This window comes from Diabrotica virgifera, chromosome 2 (assembly GCF_917563875.1).
Source record: "Diabrotica virgifera virgifera chromosome 2, PGI_DIABVI_V3a".
Classification (NCBI taxonomy): domain Eukaryota; kingdom Metazoa; phylum Arthropoda; class Insecta; order Coleoptera; family Chrysomelidae; genus Diabrotica; species Diabrotica virgifera.
This window is the reverse complement of record NC_065444.1, coordinates 86,648,615-86,666,508: the sequence shown is the minus strand read 5'-3', so window position 1 is coordinate 86,666,508 and position 17,894 is coordinate 86,648,615. Positions and strand designations below refer to the sequence as shown.

The window sequence follows — 17,894 nt, the reverse complement described above, 5'->3', positions numbered from 1 at the left end:
AAACAATTTTTTAAACGAATTCAAAAAATAAATTTTTTCACTTAGGACAAATTTGTTTTAGATTCTCTGGATCAACCTGAGCAAAAAAGGTCTCTTGTGATTTTTCTATAAAATTGACTGTTGTCGAGTTATATGTAATTTAAAATTTGAAAAACGCGAAAATAGCTATTTTCAAGGCTTAATAACTCGATTAAAAATTATTATTATGAAAGTCATAAAGTGACCAACTCAAAGTTTATAATATGTATTGGTTATAAAAGGCTATATGTATTGTATACTCGACCTACGGGTCTATAAAAAATAGATATATTTTGTAGAAGCCTCATAAAATTTTTAAATTAATTGCAACTTAACTAAAAAAAAATAGAAAAATTGACGTTTTTGTGGGGGCAGGGGAGGGGGTGGTGGGCTAAAAATGCGATTAGTCTTATTTTTTAATCACATATAACGTAAAAAAATGAAAAAAAAATATTCAGGCTGTATCGATCTCAAAAAATATCATTAAGCCCGCAAAAACCCTTACATAACTTAAAAAAACATGGCTTTTGGGGGGTTTAAAGGTGTTTTGCCCAATTTTTGATAATCCTAAAATACTCAGTTATTTCAAATTATACATAATCTATTAAAAAAACCTTCAGTTGATCTATGTTGCAGTCTATAAAATGGAGAACATCCCTAAAAACCCCCTAAAAATACAGTTTTCCTGATTTTTCAAGATGGCCTACCTGACGAAAAAATCTGAAAAAAATCAGAGAGATAGCTTTTGATAAAATACACAAAATGCAAAAAAACTGGACCTGCAGCCCCCTCCAAAAAAAGTTATAGGTTTTAAAAAAGTTAGAAAAAAATTTGAGGTTATGTACACTCGACCTACGGGTCCATAAAAATAGACATGTTTTGTAAAAGCCTCAGCTATACGTGTGAATTTTTTGAAATTTTTAAATCCATTGCAACCCAACTAAAAAAAAATAAATCTAAAAATCTACGTTTTTGGCTGTGGGGGGAGGGGTAAGGGGGGTGGCGAGCTAAAAATCCGCCTTGTCTCATTTTTTAGTTGCATAGAACGTAAAAAAATAATAAAATTGAATTCAGGGAGTGAGGGCATTTTGCCTATCTTAACGGGGGGTACCCTTTCATACATAGACAAATATTTATAGCATGGATTGCCTATATCAAAATCGTGTCATAGCTATCCTTAAGGGGGAGGGCGAAGGGGTTGAAATCAATATTCCAAACACATTTTTTTTAAAGTATTGTAGAATTATTTTATTTTTAAATTAAATAGGCATATTCAGTACAATTCATAGATTACTCAAGAAAAAAATCAAGGCAAAATACCATATTAGCTAAAAGTGCTTTATATTATGTTAAGTTGTCATGTTTTGGAGGTTATTACCTTTTCTCCCGCCATACTATGCTTTGTTTGAGTATAGTACCGTCTCTAAATGAAATGGTGATTACATGGCCTTGATGTTCTGGTTAAAAATACTATTATTTATTATAATATGTTGTAAGTGTAAGTTTTTACCATTCTAATGATATTGTTTTTATTTCAGAACGCCAGTGATGCATCAAACTAAACAATGTGGACGAGTGTGCCTGCTGTTTACGGGAATTTTCCTAATCTGCTTCGGCAGCTGCATTTTCATTTTCTTCGAATCTATCTACGATCTCCTCTTAAACTACAACCTCAGATTTGAGCCAGGCTCTTTGGCATACCAAGGATGGGAGAGGAGTCCGCCAGTTGAGACCAACATTTATTTGTTCAACTGGACCAATCCTGAGGATATTAAGAATCATTCGGTGAAGCCGGAGTTTGAGGAGCTTGGACCTTATAGGTTCTACGAGGTTAAGGGGAAGAGTAATATTTCTTTCGTTGATGAACATGTAAATTATAAGACATATACGTCGTCGTTTTTCGACGAGAAGAAGGAGGGTAGAAATTTAAGTGATGTGATAAATTCCATTAATACTGTTGCTGTGGTGAGTACTTTTTAGTTATACAGGGTGAAAATGAAAATTATATATGTAGGTAGAATATTTGAATATATTGTCCACTATTAACATCTTTAATTGCATAAATATAATCATAAATATAAATAGTAATAGTTAGTGAGAGGTAATAGTTAGTGAGACAGTAAGCCAACAATATAAGCTGCTTGTTCTGGACATCGAAGTAAAAAAGCGAAACTAAACAAAAATATCGGAGAGGATCACAAAAAATTAAGTGGTGGATGCTAAAAGATGAAAAGGAAGGTCTATGCAGAGAAAGAATAGTAGAAAAAATATGTTGAAACATGAAAGGAAGCCCTGACACAATTTGGAGAAAAATGGCCAATATTATTAGAGAGACGGCTATTGAAATACTTGGGAAAACGTCAGGAAAGAAGTTTGAGGATAAAGAGACTTGGTGGTGGTCAAATAAAGTACAAGGAAAAATAAAAGAGAAGGGAAAATTATATAAAAAGTGGCAAGAAACCAGATCGGACATAGATCTTCAAAACTATATGGTCGCCAAAAAGGAAGCAAAAGTAACAGTAGCAAAAGCTAAAGCAGAAGCGTATTCAAACCTACACGATGAACTTGATACCAGGGAAGGTGAAGCAAAGATATATAAAATAGCCAAACAGAGAGCAAAAAAAGCAAGAGATTTTAATCAGATTAGATGTAACCGAGATGAAAATAATAAAATACTAATTCACGAAAAGGATGTCAAAAAGAGATGGAGAAAGTATTTTGACAGTTTATTAAATGAAAAATTTGACAGACAGCCTGTGGAGTTAACGGAGACAGTAACAGCAATGGTTACCAGAATAACAAACGAGGAAGTGGCTCAAGCGCTTCAAAAAATAAAGAAAGGAAAAGCAGTCGGACCAGATGATATTCCTGGAGAAGTATGGAGAGCATTGGGAGAGACAGGAATAACTTGGCTAGCAGGTCTATTTAATAGAATTATGGAAGTTGGACAGATGCCAGACGAATGGAGATGCAGTATATTAGTACCTGTCTACAAAAACCAGGGAAACATACAACAATGCACAAACTACAGGGCTATAAAACTACTTAGCCACACCATGAAAATATGGGAGAGAGTAATTGATAGACGGATACGTGAAGAAACCGAAATATCCGATAATCAATTTGGCTTTATGCAGGGCAGATCAACAACAGATGCAATTTTCATTGTAAGGCAACTGATGGAAAAATACAGGAATAAAGAGACCAACGCTCATATGGTATTCATTGATCTTGAGAAAGCATATGATAGAGTTCCTCGAGAGATTCTGTGGTGGGCACTCAATAAGAAAGGAGTCCCTGGCGAATATGTAAAGATTGTGAGATATGTTTGAGGAAGTAACGACTAGTGTTAGAACAGGTGTGGGAGAGACAGATAAATTTCAGGTGAAAGTAGGATTGCACCAAGGCTCGGTGCTTATTCCTTATTTATTTTCATTAGTTTTGGACCAGATAACAGCGAAACTACAGGGTAGTATTCCATGGTGCCTAATGTATGCTGATGATGTAGTGTGAATAGGAAATAGTGAAAGAGACTTAGAAAAAAACTGGAACAGTGGAGACAAGCTTTGGAGGAAAAAGGTTTAAAACATAGTAGGACAAAAACGGAGTATTTGGAATGTCCATTTAAAGATGGAGTTACTACAAATAAAATGGTATCTTTGGATGGTGAAATTATTGTGAAAAGCAATAGTTTTAAGTACCTAGGATCGGTATTACAGAGTAATGGAGAAATAGATGGAGATGCATGCAGTAGAATTAGGGCTTGATGGATGAAGCGGAAAGAAGCGAGTGCTGTGTTGTGTGACAGAAAAATTCCAATGGAGCTGAAGGGAAAATTCTATAAAACAGCCATAAGGCCGGCTGTGATGCACGGAACTGAATGTTGGGCAGTGAAAAAGAAAGAGGGACAACGAATGCATGTGGCGGAAAGGAGAATGCTTAGATGGATGAGTGGAGTGATAAAGAAGGATACAATTAGAAATGAGTATATTAGGGGAAGTCTAGGTGTGGCACCAATTGATGCCAAAATGAGAGAGCATAGGTTAAGATGGCTTGGTCATGTTCAACGTCGAGACGTTAATCACCCAATACGAAGAATAGCTGAAGTGCAGATTCCTGGAAGGAGTAGGAGAGGAAGACCAAAGAAGACTTGGGGGGAGACCATAAGGCAGGACATGTTGGTAAAGGGGATTAACATTGATATGACCCAAGATAGAATTGTGTGGAGAAAAGCAATTAGTGAAGCCGTCCCCGCATAGGGATAAGGCAAAGAGAATGATGATGATAATCATAAATATAAACATAACGAAAAATCGGAAAATACACACATCAAAAATATCTAAAGAACACAAAAATGTTTTCTCATATTCTCATTCATCAATTTTGACATACCGTTACAATGCCCGATTAGTCAGCAATGAGTTCTTCTTAAATTAAGGTGATTGTAATATAATTTTTATATGATGAAATAATAAAAAAAAAGTTTAGAAGTGCCCTATATAATTTAATGGAAATTTTTAACATAAAAGCCTAATATAAAACATAAAAGTCTAACAACAAATGTGTTTAATGATCTTTGTTACCTTCAGCAGCACTAATTACAGCTTGACACCACTTTGGCATGGTTAAAATTAAATGGCCAACTTGGGTTTGAAGCAACAGGATCCATTCTGCTGTATAATCTTATGTTTACAGGGCACAGAAATTAAGGCGAGAATATAACGAGCTAGAGCAGCATTTAACAATATGAAAAAGCTCCTCATAAGATAAGCAAAGACTTATCTCTTATCCTAAGAGTCTAGTTAAATGCTACATTTTCCCGATCTTATTATATTATGTGGAGGCCTGGACGCTGACAGAGACGCTTACGAAAAAACTAGAAGAACAGAGTTGTAGCGAGGTAAACGCAAAAAATCGTGATTTTTTTTATTTTTAGGGTAAAATTGCGATTTTGACCATGTTTCCCCACATAAAATTCAAGATAAACCTCATTTTCCTTTTCAGCACCATCAAAAACATACAGTATGACTAAAATTGGTCATTCACCTCTCCGTGGTCAGTATCTCGAGAAATAAGCGTTTTTTTGGGGTTGTGCCGCTCGTCTAATGAATAACATATCCCATCAGCCAAAAAAGTTGAATTTGGGATATTTTTTTTTTCTTTCTATGTCTTTCTTTCTTGAAATTAATTGTAATTTTTAAAATAAGCCTGAAGACAAGATAATATTGTTTTTTAATATAATGGAGAAAAAAAAAATTTTCACTTTTTATAAATTTCGCGTCCTTAGGTAAGTACGCGAAAATAAAAAGAAACAAAAACATGAACTTAGCTATTTATCTACTATACAGGGTGTAACGAAAATACAGGTCATAAATTTAATCATATATTCTGGGACCAAAAATAGTTTGATTTAACCTAACTTACCTTAGTACAAATGTGCATATAAAAAAAGTTACAACCCTTTGAAGTTACAAAATGAAAATCGATTTTTTCCAATATGTCGAAAACTATTAAAGATTTTTTATTGAAAATAGACACATGGCATTCTTATGACAGCAGCATCTTTAGAAAAAATTATAGTGAAATTTGGACACCCTATAAAAATTTTATGGGGTTTTAGTTCCTTTAAACCCCCCTAAACTTTTGTGTACGTTCTAATTAAATTATTATTGTAGCACCATTACTTAAACACAATATTTTTAAAACTTTTTTCGCTCTCAGTACTTTTTCGAAAAGTCAGTTTTTATCGAGATATTTTGAATATTTGTCATATCTACCACATATTTGTATATGGTTAAGTACCATTATGGAGACTTGGTAATACATAATATGAAAATTTATGTATGATTTACATTTTTAGGTATATTTTGAACCGTATTAAAAAAGAAGCCATATCTCGATAAAAGGTGCCTTCTCGAAAAAATACAAAGAGGCAAACAAGTTTTAAAAACACTGTGTTTAACTAATGGTGCCGCAGAAATATTTTAATTGGAACGTACACAAACATTTGGGGGGTTTAAAAGAACAAAACCCCCATAAAATTTTTATGTAAACATATTAAAAAATAAGCCTCAACTCGATAAAAACTGCCTTATTGAAAAAATACTAAGAGGCAAAAAAGTTTTAGGAATATTAAATTTAACTAATGGTATCACAATAATAATTTAATTGAGACGTACACAAAAGTTTGGGGGGGTTTAAGGGAACAAAACCCTCATAAAATTTTTATGGGGTGTACAAATTTCACTATAATTTTTCTTTAAGATTCTCCTGCCATAAGAATGCCACATATCCATTTTCAATAAAAAATCTCTAATAGTTTTCGATATATTCGAAAAAATCGATTTTCATTTTGTAACTTCAAAGGGCTATAACTTTTTTTGTGTGCATATTTGTACTAAGGTAAGTTAGGTTCAATCGAACTATTCTTGGTCCCAGAATATGTGATTTAATTTATGACCTGTATTTTTGTTACACCCTGTATTTATTAATACAAAATGGGTTTTAGGTTATTTCATTCATAGGAGATTCTGACCACTAGAAAGCTACAGAAATAAAAATTAAAGTGATTATTTTTTGATGATTTTAACTTCCAATCGTATAGTAAGATATTTGATCACGTGTTTAATTCTGTCCAATCAGATTAAAATTATACTGAGAATTATCTACTGTAGAAAATTACCGATAGATTTTTTTTACGTAGATTGTTTCTGTTTAATGGCAACCACTTTTCCTGGTTTTGACAACGGTCACATTTAAGAAAATATCCATAATATACGTATTAAAAAATAATCTTACGAATATCACACGACAGTAAGAATAAATAAGAAAATAATGCTTCATTTTTACTCAAATTTGTTGTCATTGAGCAATAGCCACTCGAGCCCTGCGGGCTCTCGTGTCTATTGCCAGACAACAAATTTTCGAAAAACTGTCGCATTATTTTCAATTTATTCTCACTCTCCTGCGATATTATACCCGATTATTTTTTTAATGATTTTAACTCCCAATCCTATAGTAACACTTTTGATCACATGTTTAATTCTGTCCAATCAGATTATTATTTCATCGGTAATTTTCTACTGTAGAAAATTACAGTGAGAATTTTTTTAAGTAGACTGTTTCTGTTTATTTGCAATCAGTTTCCTAGTTTTGACAACTGCCACATTTAAGAAAATATCCATAATATACTTTTAGTTCTGCATCCAATGTCAAATTGTCACGAGGAGAACACAAATAGGCAAATTTAAGCGCTCCATTTACTTCGGTAAGAATATTTCATGAATAAAACTCTATTTATAAATAAATTAACTAATATTTTATTAATATCTTTATCTAAATATTTGCTAAACTGTGCTTTTCACTTTGACAAGTTGAAAAATGTGTGTCACATTAATTGAGATCAATGTCACTGACTGTTTTTATATAAACATAAAGACTTGAATTTTATAATGTAAGTATTAAATAATAATCTTACGAATATCACACGACAGTAAGAATAAATAAGAAAATAATGCTTCATTTTTGTCTCAAATTTGTTGTCATTGGGCAATAGCCACACGAGCCCTGCAGGCATTTCGAAAAACTGTCGCATTATTGTCAATTTATTCTCACTCTCTTGTAATATTATACACGATAGTTTCTGATAACATCCCGTCCGTCGTAAAGCATTACCTCAAATGCCCTTCGTAACTATGCAAAAATGAACATTCAGTGACATTAATGACAATTAATGTTTTACAACTTGTCACAGAGAACACCAAGAAACACGTTTAGCAAATATTCAGGGAAAGATACCAATAAAATATTAGTTAAAATAATTTAAAAAGACAGTTTTATTCATGAAATAATCTCAGCGAATTACCCTCGATCTCTAAAATTATTATCGATTTGTTCTCCTCGTGCAACTTTGACATAATTGCACTCCCCTTCGGGTCGTGAAATTAAAACTGACAAAGTGTCACTCGGGAAACAAATCGATAATTTTAGAGCTCCTTGCAATTACTACTGATAATTACAATCATAAAAAAGACACAATCCATGACAATAGGAAGCAGAGGAGAAAATCTAGAAACAGTATGAATACCTAGGAGTTGTAATAAATGAAGACAGGAAATTCAATTAAGATGTATTAAAGAAAATAGGAAAAGAATAAATATAATAAACGTATTAAATCCAATGTTATGGACTAAAAACTTAACAAAAAGAAATCAGGCTAAGCCAAGACTGATGACTGGGTCAGAAATTTAGTTTTATTGACAAAAATAACTCATAAAAACCGGCATGCCTGCGATTTAATCTGAAATAAACACTGATGATGCAATTGTAATTCCGAAAACGTTTTGTTTTGAGATAGCCCTTTTTAGGGATTTTGTAAATATACCTTTTACTAATAAATATTATTTTTTTTACTTTTTTAAGTTTTTTGTCACAGAGCATACGGCTTTATTTAACACGTTCACGGGCATGAATAAAACATATTGACTAGTAAAATTTGCTAACTAGCAACTAGCCAATTATCCACCTTTATTCCACTTAAGTAATTTTTACAATTTTTCAGAGTATAGGATACCAAGCCAGGTTCCAAAGTTACTGGACTAAGAAAATGATCTCGTTTGGAATCGGTTCTAGAAGTGCTCATCTCTACGTTACCAAAACAGTTCGTGAGTTGCTTTTCGACGGTTACGATGATCCTATATTAGGAATCATCTCCAAAATACCGTTCGTAGGAGCACCCGAAAAAGGAGGATTATTTTTTGGGGTAAGTTTTATACTTATAGACATCAAAGAACTTAAAACTGTGTATATTACATATATTTTTAATATACGAAAATATAGATAAAGGGTGGCTCAAATTAAACAGTGTGCTGTTTAATTTGAGTGTGTGAAGATGATTTTTGAGAACCTCCAAAATATAAATTAAATATAAAATTCCTACACTGATAGAAAATATACTTTTTATTAAAAACAAAACAAAATTCGCAGAGCGGGAGATCTAAAGATTTCTTACGTTAGAAAACAATTTCTGGTCACAGCTTAAATCGGAACATTCTATACTTAACATAGAAAATAGACGATAAATGAATAGAAGTGAGGAATCTACAATTTGCATTCCACAACACATCAATTTATCTGAGCAAAACTCCAAAGAATTTGATTCGCAGTAGGGGAGACCGGGGCTAGTTGTCACAGTGGTAAGTTGTCACAATGCCGATTTCTACCTTATTTGTGAAGTTAACCCGCTGTATCATCTACATGCGAAAGCTATTATTCATCACCAACTCCACACAAAATAGAGAGTTATCGAAACCCTATTTAACATCGTCCTTTAATAGGTGCGTTCGCGGGTACAGTTGACAAATTGTCGCCGACAATTTCTAACCTCATTTAATATAAATAATATCGTTAATAGATAAATAAACAAGGTATATTTACTTTTAATTAATATTAATAACTAATTATTAAATTATTCTAGGTAAATATACCTTGTATATTTATCTATTAACGATATTATTTATATCATTTTAAAGTGCGCATGCGTTTGGCTGCTAATTTGTCGCCGACTAGTCCCCGACAGACATCCTTTATTTTGACATATACGCAAGCGCAGTATCACGTCCTTTATTTTTGTCCTGTAATAAAATACAGGCCGCCCGTATTTAAGGAAAAATAGAGGACACAAATATTTTAATAAAGGATCTTTTATTTTGCCGTAACGTGTCAAAAATGGGACAAATTTGTCAAATTATGTGAAGAAACAAGAAAAGAAACGCGTTTAACTTCACTTATATTTATGTTTTTATCAACAAATAGAATTTTATAAGTTATTTTTATATTTACAAAAATATTTAATGTGTCATTTGTCAAAATAAGAGATTCTTTAAAACTGCGTTTCCGATAACTCTCATTAGACTTATCCTGTATTTGTCCTTTATTAAAAGATCCTTTAATAAAGTAACTTTTAACTTAGGGTTTCGATATTTCTCTAATATTACAGAGATCGACCAGTAATTATTTCTCTTATTTGTGTAAATGCGTTTTGAGGCTTCTCATGTAAAAATTTTAATCTTCAAACATCTCGTGCTGTGAGTGAATTTGTTAAACCAAGGTAATAAAAATATATTTTAAAGGGTACTGTCGATCTTATAGAATACATACGTAGGGATATTTTGATATATTTACTCATTGGAATATTTTTGATTTGACATTCAGTTACGGAAGGTCATGTGGGGCTAGATGTCACAAATTACACGGGGCAAGCTGTCACTGTGACAACTTACCCCGCAGCATTTAAATCTGTTAAAATGATTTTAGACCATATTAAAATCATTTTAAATTGCTAAAGAATAGAGGGTATATCATTTATATATTTTTCAAAGGTAAACTTTTTGTGAAAAAGTGATTTAATATCTACAGGATTAAAATTTAATTTCTAATCTAAATGCTGTTGTTCTGCTTGCATAGCATGGATGAAGACAAACCCCTGGAAAAACTATTACTATCTATTATATAGTTGGTATTGTGACAACATCTCGGCCTATGATACTTACTCCAAATAATATAATGGCGAGATTTAGGATCACTGGTATTTATTCCTTTAACAGGGATATATTCTCAGAACAAGACTTCCTCCCCCAGTTACGTTACCAATCGAAAGAACCCAAATGAAACGGAAGTGGGCACACCTGACACCCTAGGAGGGAAAATTAACTAATATGTACAGGAAACGAAGATCGTGGGTTAGGTAATTTAGAAAACCTACAGACAAGCAGTGAGAACATTCAAAAGACACCAAATAAACAATTTGTCAACATCCAAGATAATTAAGATCCGAATGAAAACCTTGCAGGTAAGAATCCTTTAAGAGCCCTTCAAACTAATAATTTCCTTTTCTTAAAACAGGTAGGTATATCCTCCCTGTTTTGAACTTGAACAAATCAATAGTTGAAGAATTTTACACGTTTCAATTTTTAGGTCCCTCGGATTTACTATAGGTAAAAAAATGTGAGTCCGGAAATGACACCACTCGGAGGATTTAAAGCAGGGCTGTCTGTGGAAACGGTTCGTCCTTTCCCAAAGGCTGCGAACAGGACCAACCGCATTCAACGTAAAAAAACGCAAATCATCAATACTAACAGATACTCCAGTCAAGGATGAAATTGTGCAGGACGAAAATTCTAGACAGAACAAATAGATATATACAAAAAAAGAAAAGCGTTAAAATGAATCTGCCTTCTTCCCAAAAAAAAGTAAGGCCAAAAGAAAAGAAGGCATTTCATCAAACAAATAAGACTGTATATAGCTTGTTTGCGGAGAACTTTATTGGGCTTCCATAGAAAGTTCGACCAACGTAATCGTCCTCTGAATCACAATTGTGGCACACATAAAATGGATTTCCATTGGTGCAGCCTGTGTGTCCATTGTTCGCATAATTTACGTTGGTCCAACTTTCTATAGAAGCCCAATAAAGTTCTCCGCAAACAAGCTATATACAGTCTTATTTGTTTGATTATGAATGGATGTAGTTATTTTTAAAATTGTAATTTGTTCTTTGAATAAAAACGTTTAGTTTATTTTTGTAATACTGTGACAATTTGTCCCAGGTACAGTGACAACATGCCCCATTTAGTAGTATGCTGTCACACAAATCCTGTCGAAGGTTAAACCATCGTATCATTTTAACCACTCGTATCTACAATTTTAGAAAAATATGAATGGGTAGCCTACATTTGAACTAATTATGTGGAGAAAGTTTGGTTAAAAAAAAATAAAAAGTGTTTGAGTTTGAACCAAAAACTGTGACAACTAGCCCCGGTCTCCCCTACTCAATTTGTGAGTAAATAAAGGTAAAAAAAGACAGTTTAAGATTTAGTTTCGATACAAAAACCACCACCATTTGCTTATGCACATTTCGTCCTCTTGGTCTCCTCAGAACAACTCGTGGTGTACTCTCTAGAGAGCACACCACCAACATACTGCGAATACGGATGCAATGTAGATGTATATGTATCATATGATTATATGTAACAAGGTGCTAAAATTGCGCGCCGTGTAACGTCACAAGTACACTTCATATGAGGCGCGTGACGGACCTATGGATAATCCTCATCCAAACAAGAGGTCTTGCGTGGAAGGAACTTGCAATAGGTCTTTCGAGGACGTAAAACAAAAAACAGACCATCCTAAGGCAATTTGTAGCATGGTTTTGCACGCTGGTTATTCGCATGGAATGTTGTAGGGATGTAAACATTTTAAAATTATAAAAAGCTGCTAAATAAATATGTTATACCATCAGTTTCAAAAGGTAATTGCCCGATATCGTAAGTTAATATTAATAAAAGTGCTTATTAATTTTATTGATCAGACCGTTAGTATGGTAAAATATCCTGGAATGATAAAAACACTAATAACACATTCGCTATGGCTTTTCGCGATATATTTCGTCTTACTGTCCTCGATCGGAGTCGCATGCGCATCTAGTAAAATATCACTTTGACTCCGATCGGAGTCATGCGCAGCGAATGTGTTAAATGACGGTGTCCGGTTTATTAAACATTTATTTTGAGAATAAAGAATATAACTAAAAAAATATATTATAAATTTAGATTCTAGTGATGTAACCGAGAGGCTAAGGATTTCAGTCTAATTATTATACTTCAACAACCTAACAATAGGTACTTATGGAAGTGTAATTTTTCACCTATTAACAATAATTTGTTAACAAATTAAAGTCAAATAGATCTAAAAATAGATATACATATTCATTTTACATATTTTTTTGAATTATTTCAAATAATTAAACTATTAAATTAAAATGAAAAAAACATATTCGTGTTTTAAAATTGTTGGCACTACTAAATTAATTACTAGAGAATATAAATGGATAAATACATATTAAAATAAATAAGTAATATACTAGACCAGGGCGTATCTGTAAAAATATTAGTACATTTGGATGTTGAGAGGTGACTCATATTTTTTTGCAGAAATTGCTTGGAATTTACTCATATAATAATAATTGAGTTATCCTTCCACTCAAACAGGTCCGGAACATTGTTTAAATAATCAAAATGTCAAAAAATGAAGGAAAAATTCGATTTTTTTCTTCGTTTTTTGATTATAACTTTAAAAGTATTCACTCCGAGAAAAGTTGCGCTGACATAAAAGTTGCGTAATTAAATTTCCTATAATATAAGATTGGTTAAATATTTAAAAAATTGTCACCCTTGTTGCAAAACAGCAATAATTGCGAAAAAACAATAAAAAACAAGTATTCGCATTTTTCGTTTTCAAACATTTATGCTACACTTAGGACATTCATATTTTACCCAGAAATACTTTGTGATACAATAAAACAATACTGTAAATTTCAATAAGATCGGTTTAATAGATTTTGCAAAATAAATTTTGCAATCCAGCTTTCGCAACAAAATTCATTTTTTCAAAATGTTGCAGGACTGAAAATAAAGCAGATAGCAAGTTGATTTTTTTTATAGATAGGAGGACACTGTATCTTTCATTATACAATTTGCAAAATTAAAATCGGTTTGCTATCACTGCGTTAGGATTTTTTTTAAATTAACATTAATTTTTGGTGCTACGCGCAGGACAGCGGATACGTTTGCTCTGATTGGGCATTCTAATGACCTTTGATATTTATTGATAAATTTTAATTTTCAGTACATTTCGATACAAAGAAATAAATTTGTTTATTGCAAAATAGTTATAATCTTTTTAGCAAAAACTTTCTTTGTTCATATATTTTAACTTAGAGAATAAAAGCTTATTATTTTTAAACATATACAATTGTTTAAACAATATATCACAGAGAATAATCAAATTAGTTTGATATTTGTGGAATTAAAATATTAAAATATGTATAACAAAATATAGAGTAAGAGTATTACTCTCTTAATATATTAAGCTCTTAAGAGTAAGTAATATATTACATATAATAAAAATTGGAAGAAATTTTGGTGGAAATCAACTTGTTCGAATCGAACACCGCTGTCCTGCGCGTAGCACCAAAAATTAATGTTTATTTAAAAAAATTCCTGACGCCGTGGTAGTTAACTGATTTTAATTTTGCAAATTGTATATGAAAGATACAGTGTTCTCCTATATATAAAAAAAATTCAACTTGCTATCTGTTTTATTTTCAGTCCTGCAACATTTTGAAAAAATGAATTTTTTTTGCGAAAGCTGGATTGCAAAATTTATTTTGCAAAATCTATCAAACCGCTCTTAATGAAATTTACAATGTTGTTTTAATGTATCAAAAAGTTTTTCTGGGTAAAATATGAAGTTCCTATGTGTAGCATAATGGTTGAAAAACGTAAAATGCGAATACTTGTTTTTTTATTTTTTTTTTCGCAATTTCTGCCATTTTGCAACAAAGGTGACAATTTTTTAAATAATTAACCAATCCTATATTGTACGAAATTTAATTACGCAACTTTTTTGTCAGTGCAACTTTTCTCAGAAGTAAATACTTTTAAAGTTATAATCAAACACGAAGAAAAATATCGAATTCTTCCTTCATTTTTTGACATTTTGATTATTTAAACCATGTTCCGGAGCTTTTTGAGTGGAAGAATAACTCAATTATTATTATATGAGTTAATTCCAAGCAATTTCTGCAAAAAAATATGAGTCACCTCTCAACGTCCATCTCAAAGCAGATGCGCCCTGGACTATACCTACCTAAACCTAAATGCGTTGTAATGAAATAGAGGGTCTTGACTTCAACGTTACAAAGAATGTACTTCACTGATCCGTGAGACCTAAGGACTACTACAATCGAACCCGCTTATTAGAATACCTGTTAAAGGAATATTCCGCTTTAAAGAATAGAAATTTGAGGTCCCGAAACGTTTCTACTAGCCACCAAGGATCGTTTATTAGAATATCCTGGTTATAGGAATACTTTTTCTTGGCACGAAGGCTATTACAATAAGCGGGTTCGACTGTACTAGTCAAAAATAGCTTGAGACTCATCAATTTTGCCATCTGCGTAGAAAACTATGTGAGAGCGCATTCGAAAAAAAATGTATGGATGCTTAATACGTTACCTTTCATCACCTCGTTGGTACATTCTGTGCAACAGGTTTAAAGAATGTAAACCTAATTTGCAAATGAATTCTAGAATGAATTATTATTCTATTACGAAAGAGATAATTTAATTTTTATCATACCATAAAAGACGAGATTAAAGTTAAAATTTAAAAGATTTGTCTTCCGTCTCGGAATAGTTATTTTCCTGAGAGACCGCGTTACCATCGTACCATATTAAAGAGCCTCTGTATCTGCCTCCTTGATTACAGCAAGGAATTTGACAAAGTTCGACATAATCTCCTCCTAAAAGTACTTCGACATAAAAATCTCGAATAATATCGAGTCTGTATTTTAAAAAGTTGCTGTTCTAAACGTTTGTAAAAAAACTGATGAAATAGAGATAGGTAAAACAAGAAGTAAGGAAGATGTACCGGGTGTCCCAATAAGAATGGCGCTTGGCCATATCTCAGGAACCGTTTATAGTACAGCTTTGGGAAAAAGTATTTTATAACAAAATTTGCCTCGAGAAAAGCCTGGAAATTATTTTCATAATTGTAGGTCCACCGCTAGAGGGCGTAATTAAATATCAAAAATTAAAAAATCGAAATTTTACAAAATTTGCCCAATGAAAGGACACTGGAAATCACATTATCGCATTCTTCATAAAATTCTGCGCATATTTTATTTCACAAGTTTAAGTCTACCTGTGCAAATAAGAGGTGGGGGTGAGTGGGAACATTGTTATGAGAAAATCGCTGTAAGTCCGGTTCTGCTTAATCGATTTTTTCAAACTTGGTCTTGTTGAAAACAGCTCTTTTTCGTCAATGTAACAGTTATAATTTGGAAACAGCCTATTACGTAATATGCCGGTTAGGAGGCGCTATTCATTTTCTTTTTAGAAATCTAGTTCTCTTTGGAAAATATTAAATACAAGTATGTATTTTTTTCCTGTATTACAAAATTAGATCAAATTAGCAACAGAATGCCGAAAACCTCATGTCTATACCTCTTTTCTATCTCGAGATATCTTAAGAAACGTGTAAATTTTAAACATAACTTTGGCTGTCATATAAGTGGAAATATATAGAAGCAAGTAGTGTGCTTTGGAAAAAAACAAAGAAACATTTTCCAGATGTCACCGTATATAATAAATCAAAACAAAATATGAAAAACTCTACTACTGGGGTGACGTCTTTGGGGATATTTCATTGCATATATTCTAGCCGCAACAGTTGCATTTCTTATGCATTCAAAGAATGTGGCTATCATGTCAAATGCTTCTTAGTTTGTAAGAATCATCTTGAATTTCACTCTGTATAAATTTTATATAAATTTTAATAGAAACAAACCGCAACAAACCATCAATGAACAAATTTTTATGTTTTACTGATTTGACACATAATTTGACACATGATGAATTTTTGAAGTTAATACTTCTAAGAGTTCTATTTTTTCCATAGCACACTACTTGTTTCCACTTTGACTTCCTTAACTTAGTTTACAGGTGACAATAACAGTTATGTATTTATCTTAGTTGGGAATAGGATAATTGATATTAAAATATAATGAAATAAAAATTAAAAATTTGTGTAGAAAATCTGAAGTTTCTATATTTTCTACGATTCATCGAGAGAAAAGCAAATGCGCGGAGGCAACAATTCATAAATATTTACATATTAACGCTATTTTTTTGGTATTATTTTAAGTATTAAAATTAGTGTAATATTTAAACAAAAATAAAATTAAACTGTTTAAAATATATTTATTTCGTTAAAATCATAATAGTAGAAGTATAACTTCTTACTCGCGTGCAAAGTACACACACTATTTTTTTGTTATATTTTATAGTGTTATTTGTCTTATTGTTGTTTCTATTCATTATATACGGTGACATCTGGACAATGTTCCTTTTTTTTCATAGCACACTACGTGCTTCTATATATTTCCACTTATATGACAGCAACAGTTATTTTTAAAATTTACACGTTGCTTAAGATATCTCGAGATAGAAAAAAGGTATCGACATGCGGTTTTCGGTATTCTGTTGCTAATTTAGTCTAATTTTGTAATACAGGGAAAAACATACATACTTGTATTTAATATTTTCCAAAGAAAACTAGATTTCTAAAAAACAATAAATAGCGCCTTCTAGCCGGCATATTACGTAATAGGCTGTTTCCAAATTATAACTATTACGTTGATGAAAAAGAGTTGTTTTCAACAAGACCAAGTTTATAAAAATCGATTAAGCAGAACCGGACTTACAGCGATTTTTTCATAACAAGGTTCCCACTCACCCCCCACCTCTTATTTGCACAGGTAGACTTAAACTTGTGAAATAAAATATGCACAGAATTGTATGAAGAATACGATGATTGGATTTCCAGTGCCCATTCATTAGGCAAATTTTGTAAAATTTCGATTTTTTAATTTTTGTTATTCAATTACGCCCTCTAGCGGTGGACTTACAATTACGAAAATAATTTCCAGGATTTTCTCGGGGCAACTTTTGTTATAAAATTTTTTTCCCAAAGCTGTAGTATAAACGGTTTCTGAGATATGGCCGAGAGCCATTCTTATTGGGACACCCGGTACATACTTTCTTCGCTTCTCTTTAAACTGCACCCAGAAGAGATAGTTCAGGTAACGCTAATAGAAACGTCTAGTAGATGTAAAGTTAACTTAGAATTCATATTTATCATACGTTTATATGATTCGTTAATTATCGCAAACTGCGTTGAAGAATTGCAGGTTCTGACAGATCAGATTTTAGATATTAGCAAACAGTGAGGTCTTTGTGAGTGAGGAACTTTAAATGTCGA

At 32.1% G+C, this 17,894-nt stretch overlaps 1 protein-coding gene and 1 long non-coding RNA gene across 8 annotated transcripts in view; both read left to right on the top strand.

The window, feature by feature from the left end:
• The window catches only part of LOC114331819 (protein croquemort), a 317,116-nt gene that overhangs the window by 246,058 nt on the left and 53,164 nt on the right, over window positions 1-17,894 (top strand). For all 7 annotated transcript variants that reach the window (XM_028281487.2, XM_050643841.1, XM_050643840.1 and 4 more), the window contains exons 2-3: window positions 1,557-1,983; window positions 8,579-8,779. In XM_028281487.2, coding sequence (XP_028137288.1) covers window positions 1,567-1,983; window positions 8,579-8,779 — 618 coding nt within the window. In that variant the 5' untranslated portion in view covers window positions 1,557-1,566. The remainder of the gene's footprint in view (window positions 1-1,556; window positions 1,984-8,578; window positions 8,780-17,894) is intronic.
• LOC126880131 (uncharacterized) lies at window positions 10,406-11,232 on the top strand. The gene is made up of 2 exons (XR_007696432.1): window positions 10,406-10,867; window positions 10,993-11,232. It is a non-coding gene; the product is annotated as an uncharacterized LOC126880131 (long non-coding RNA).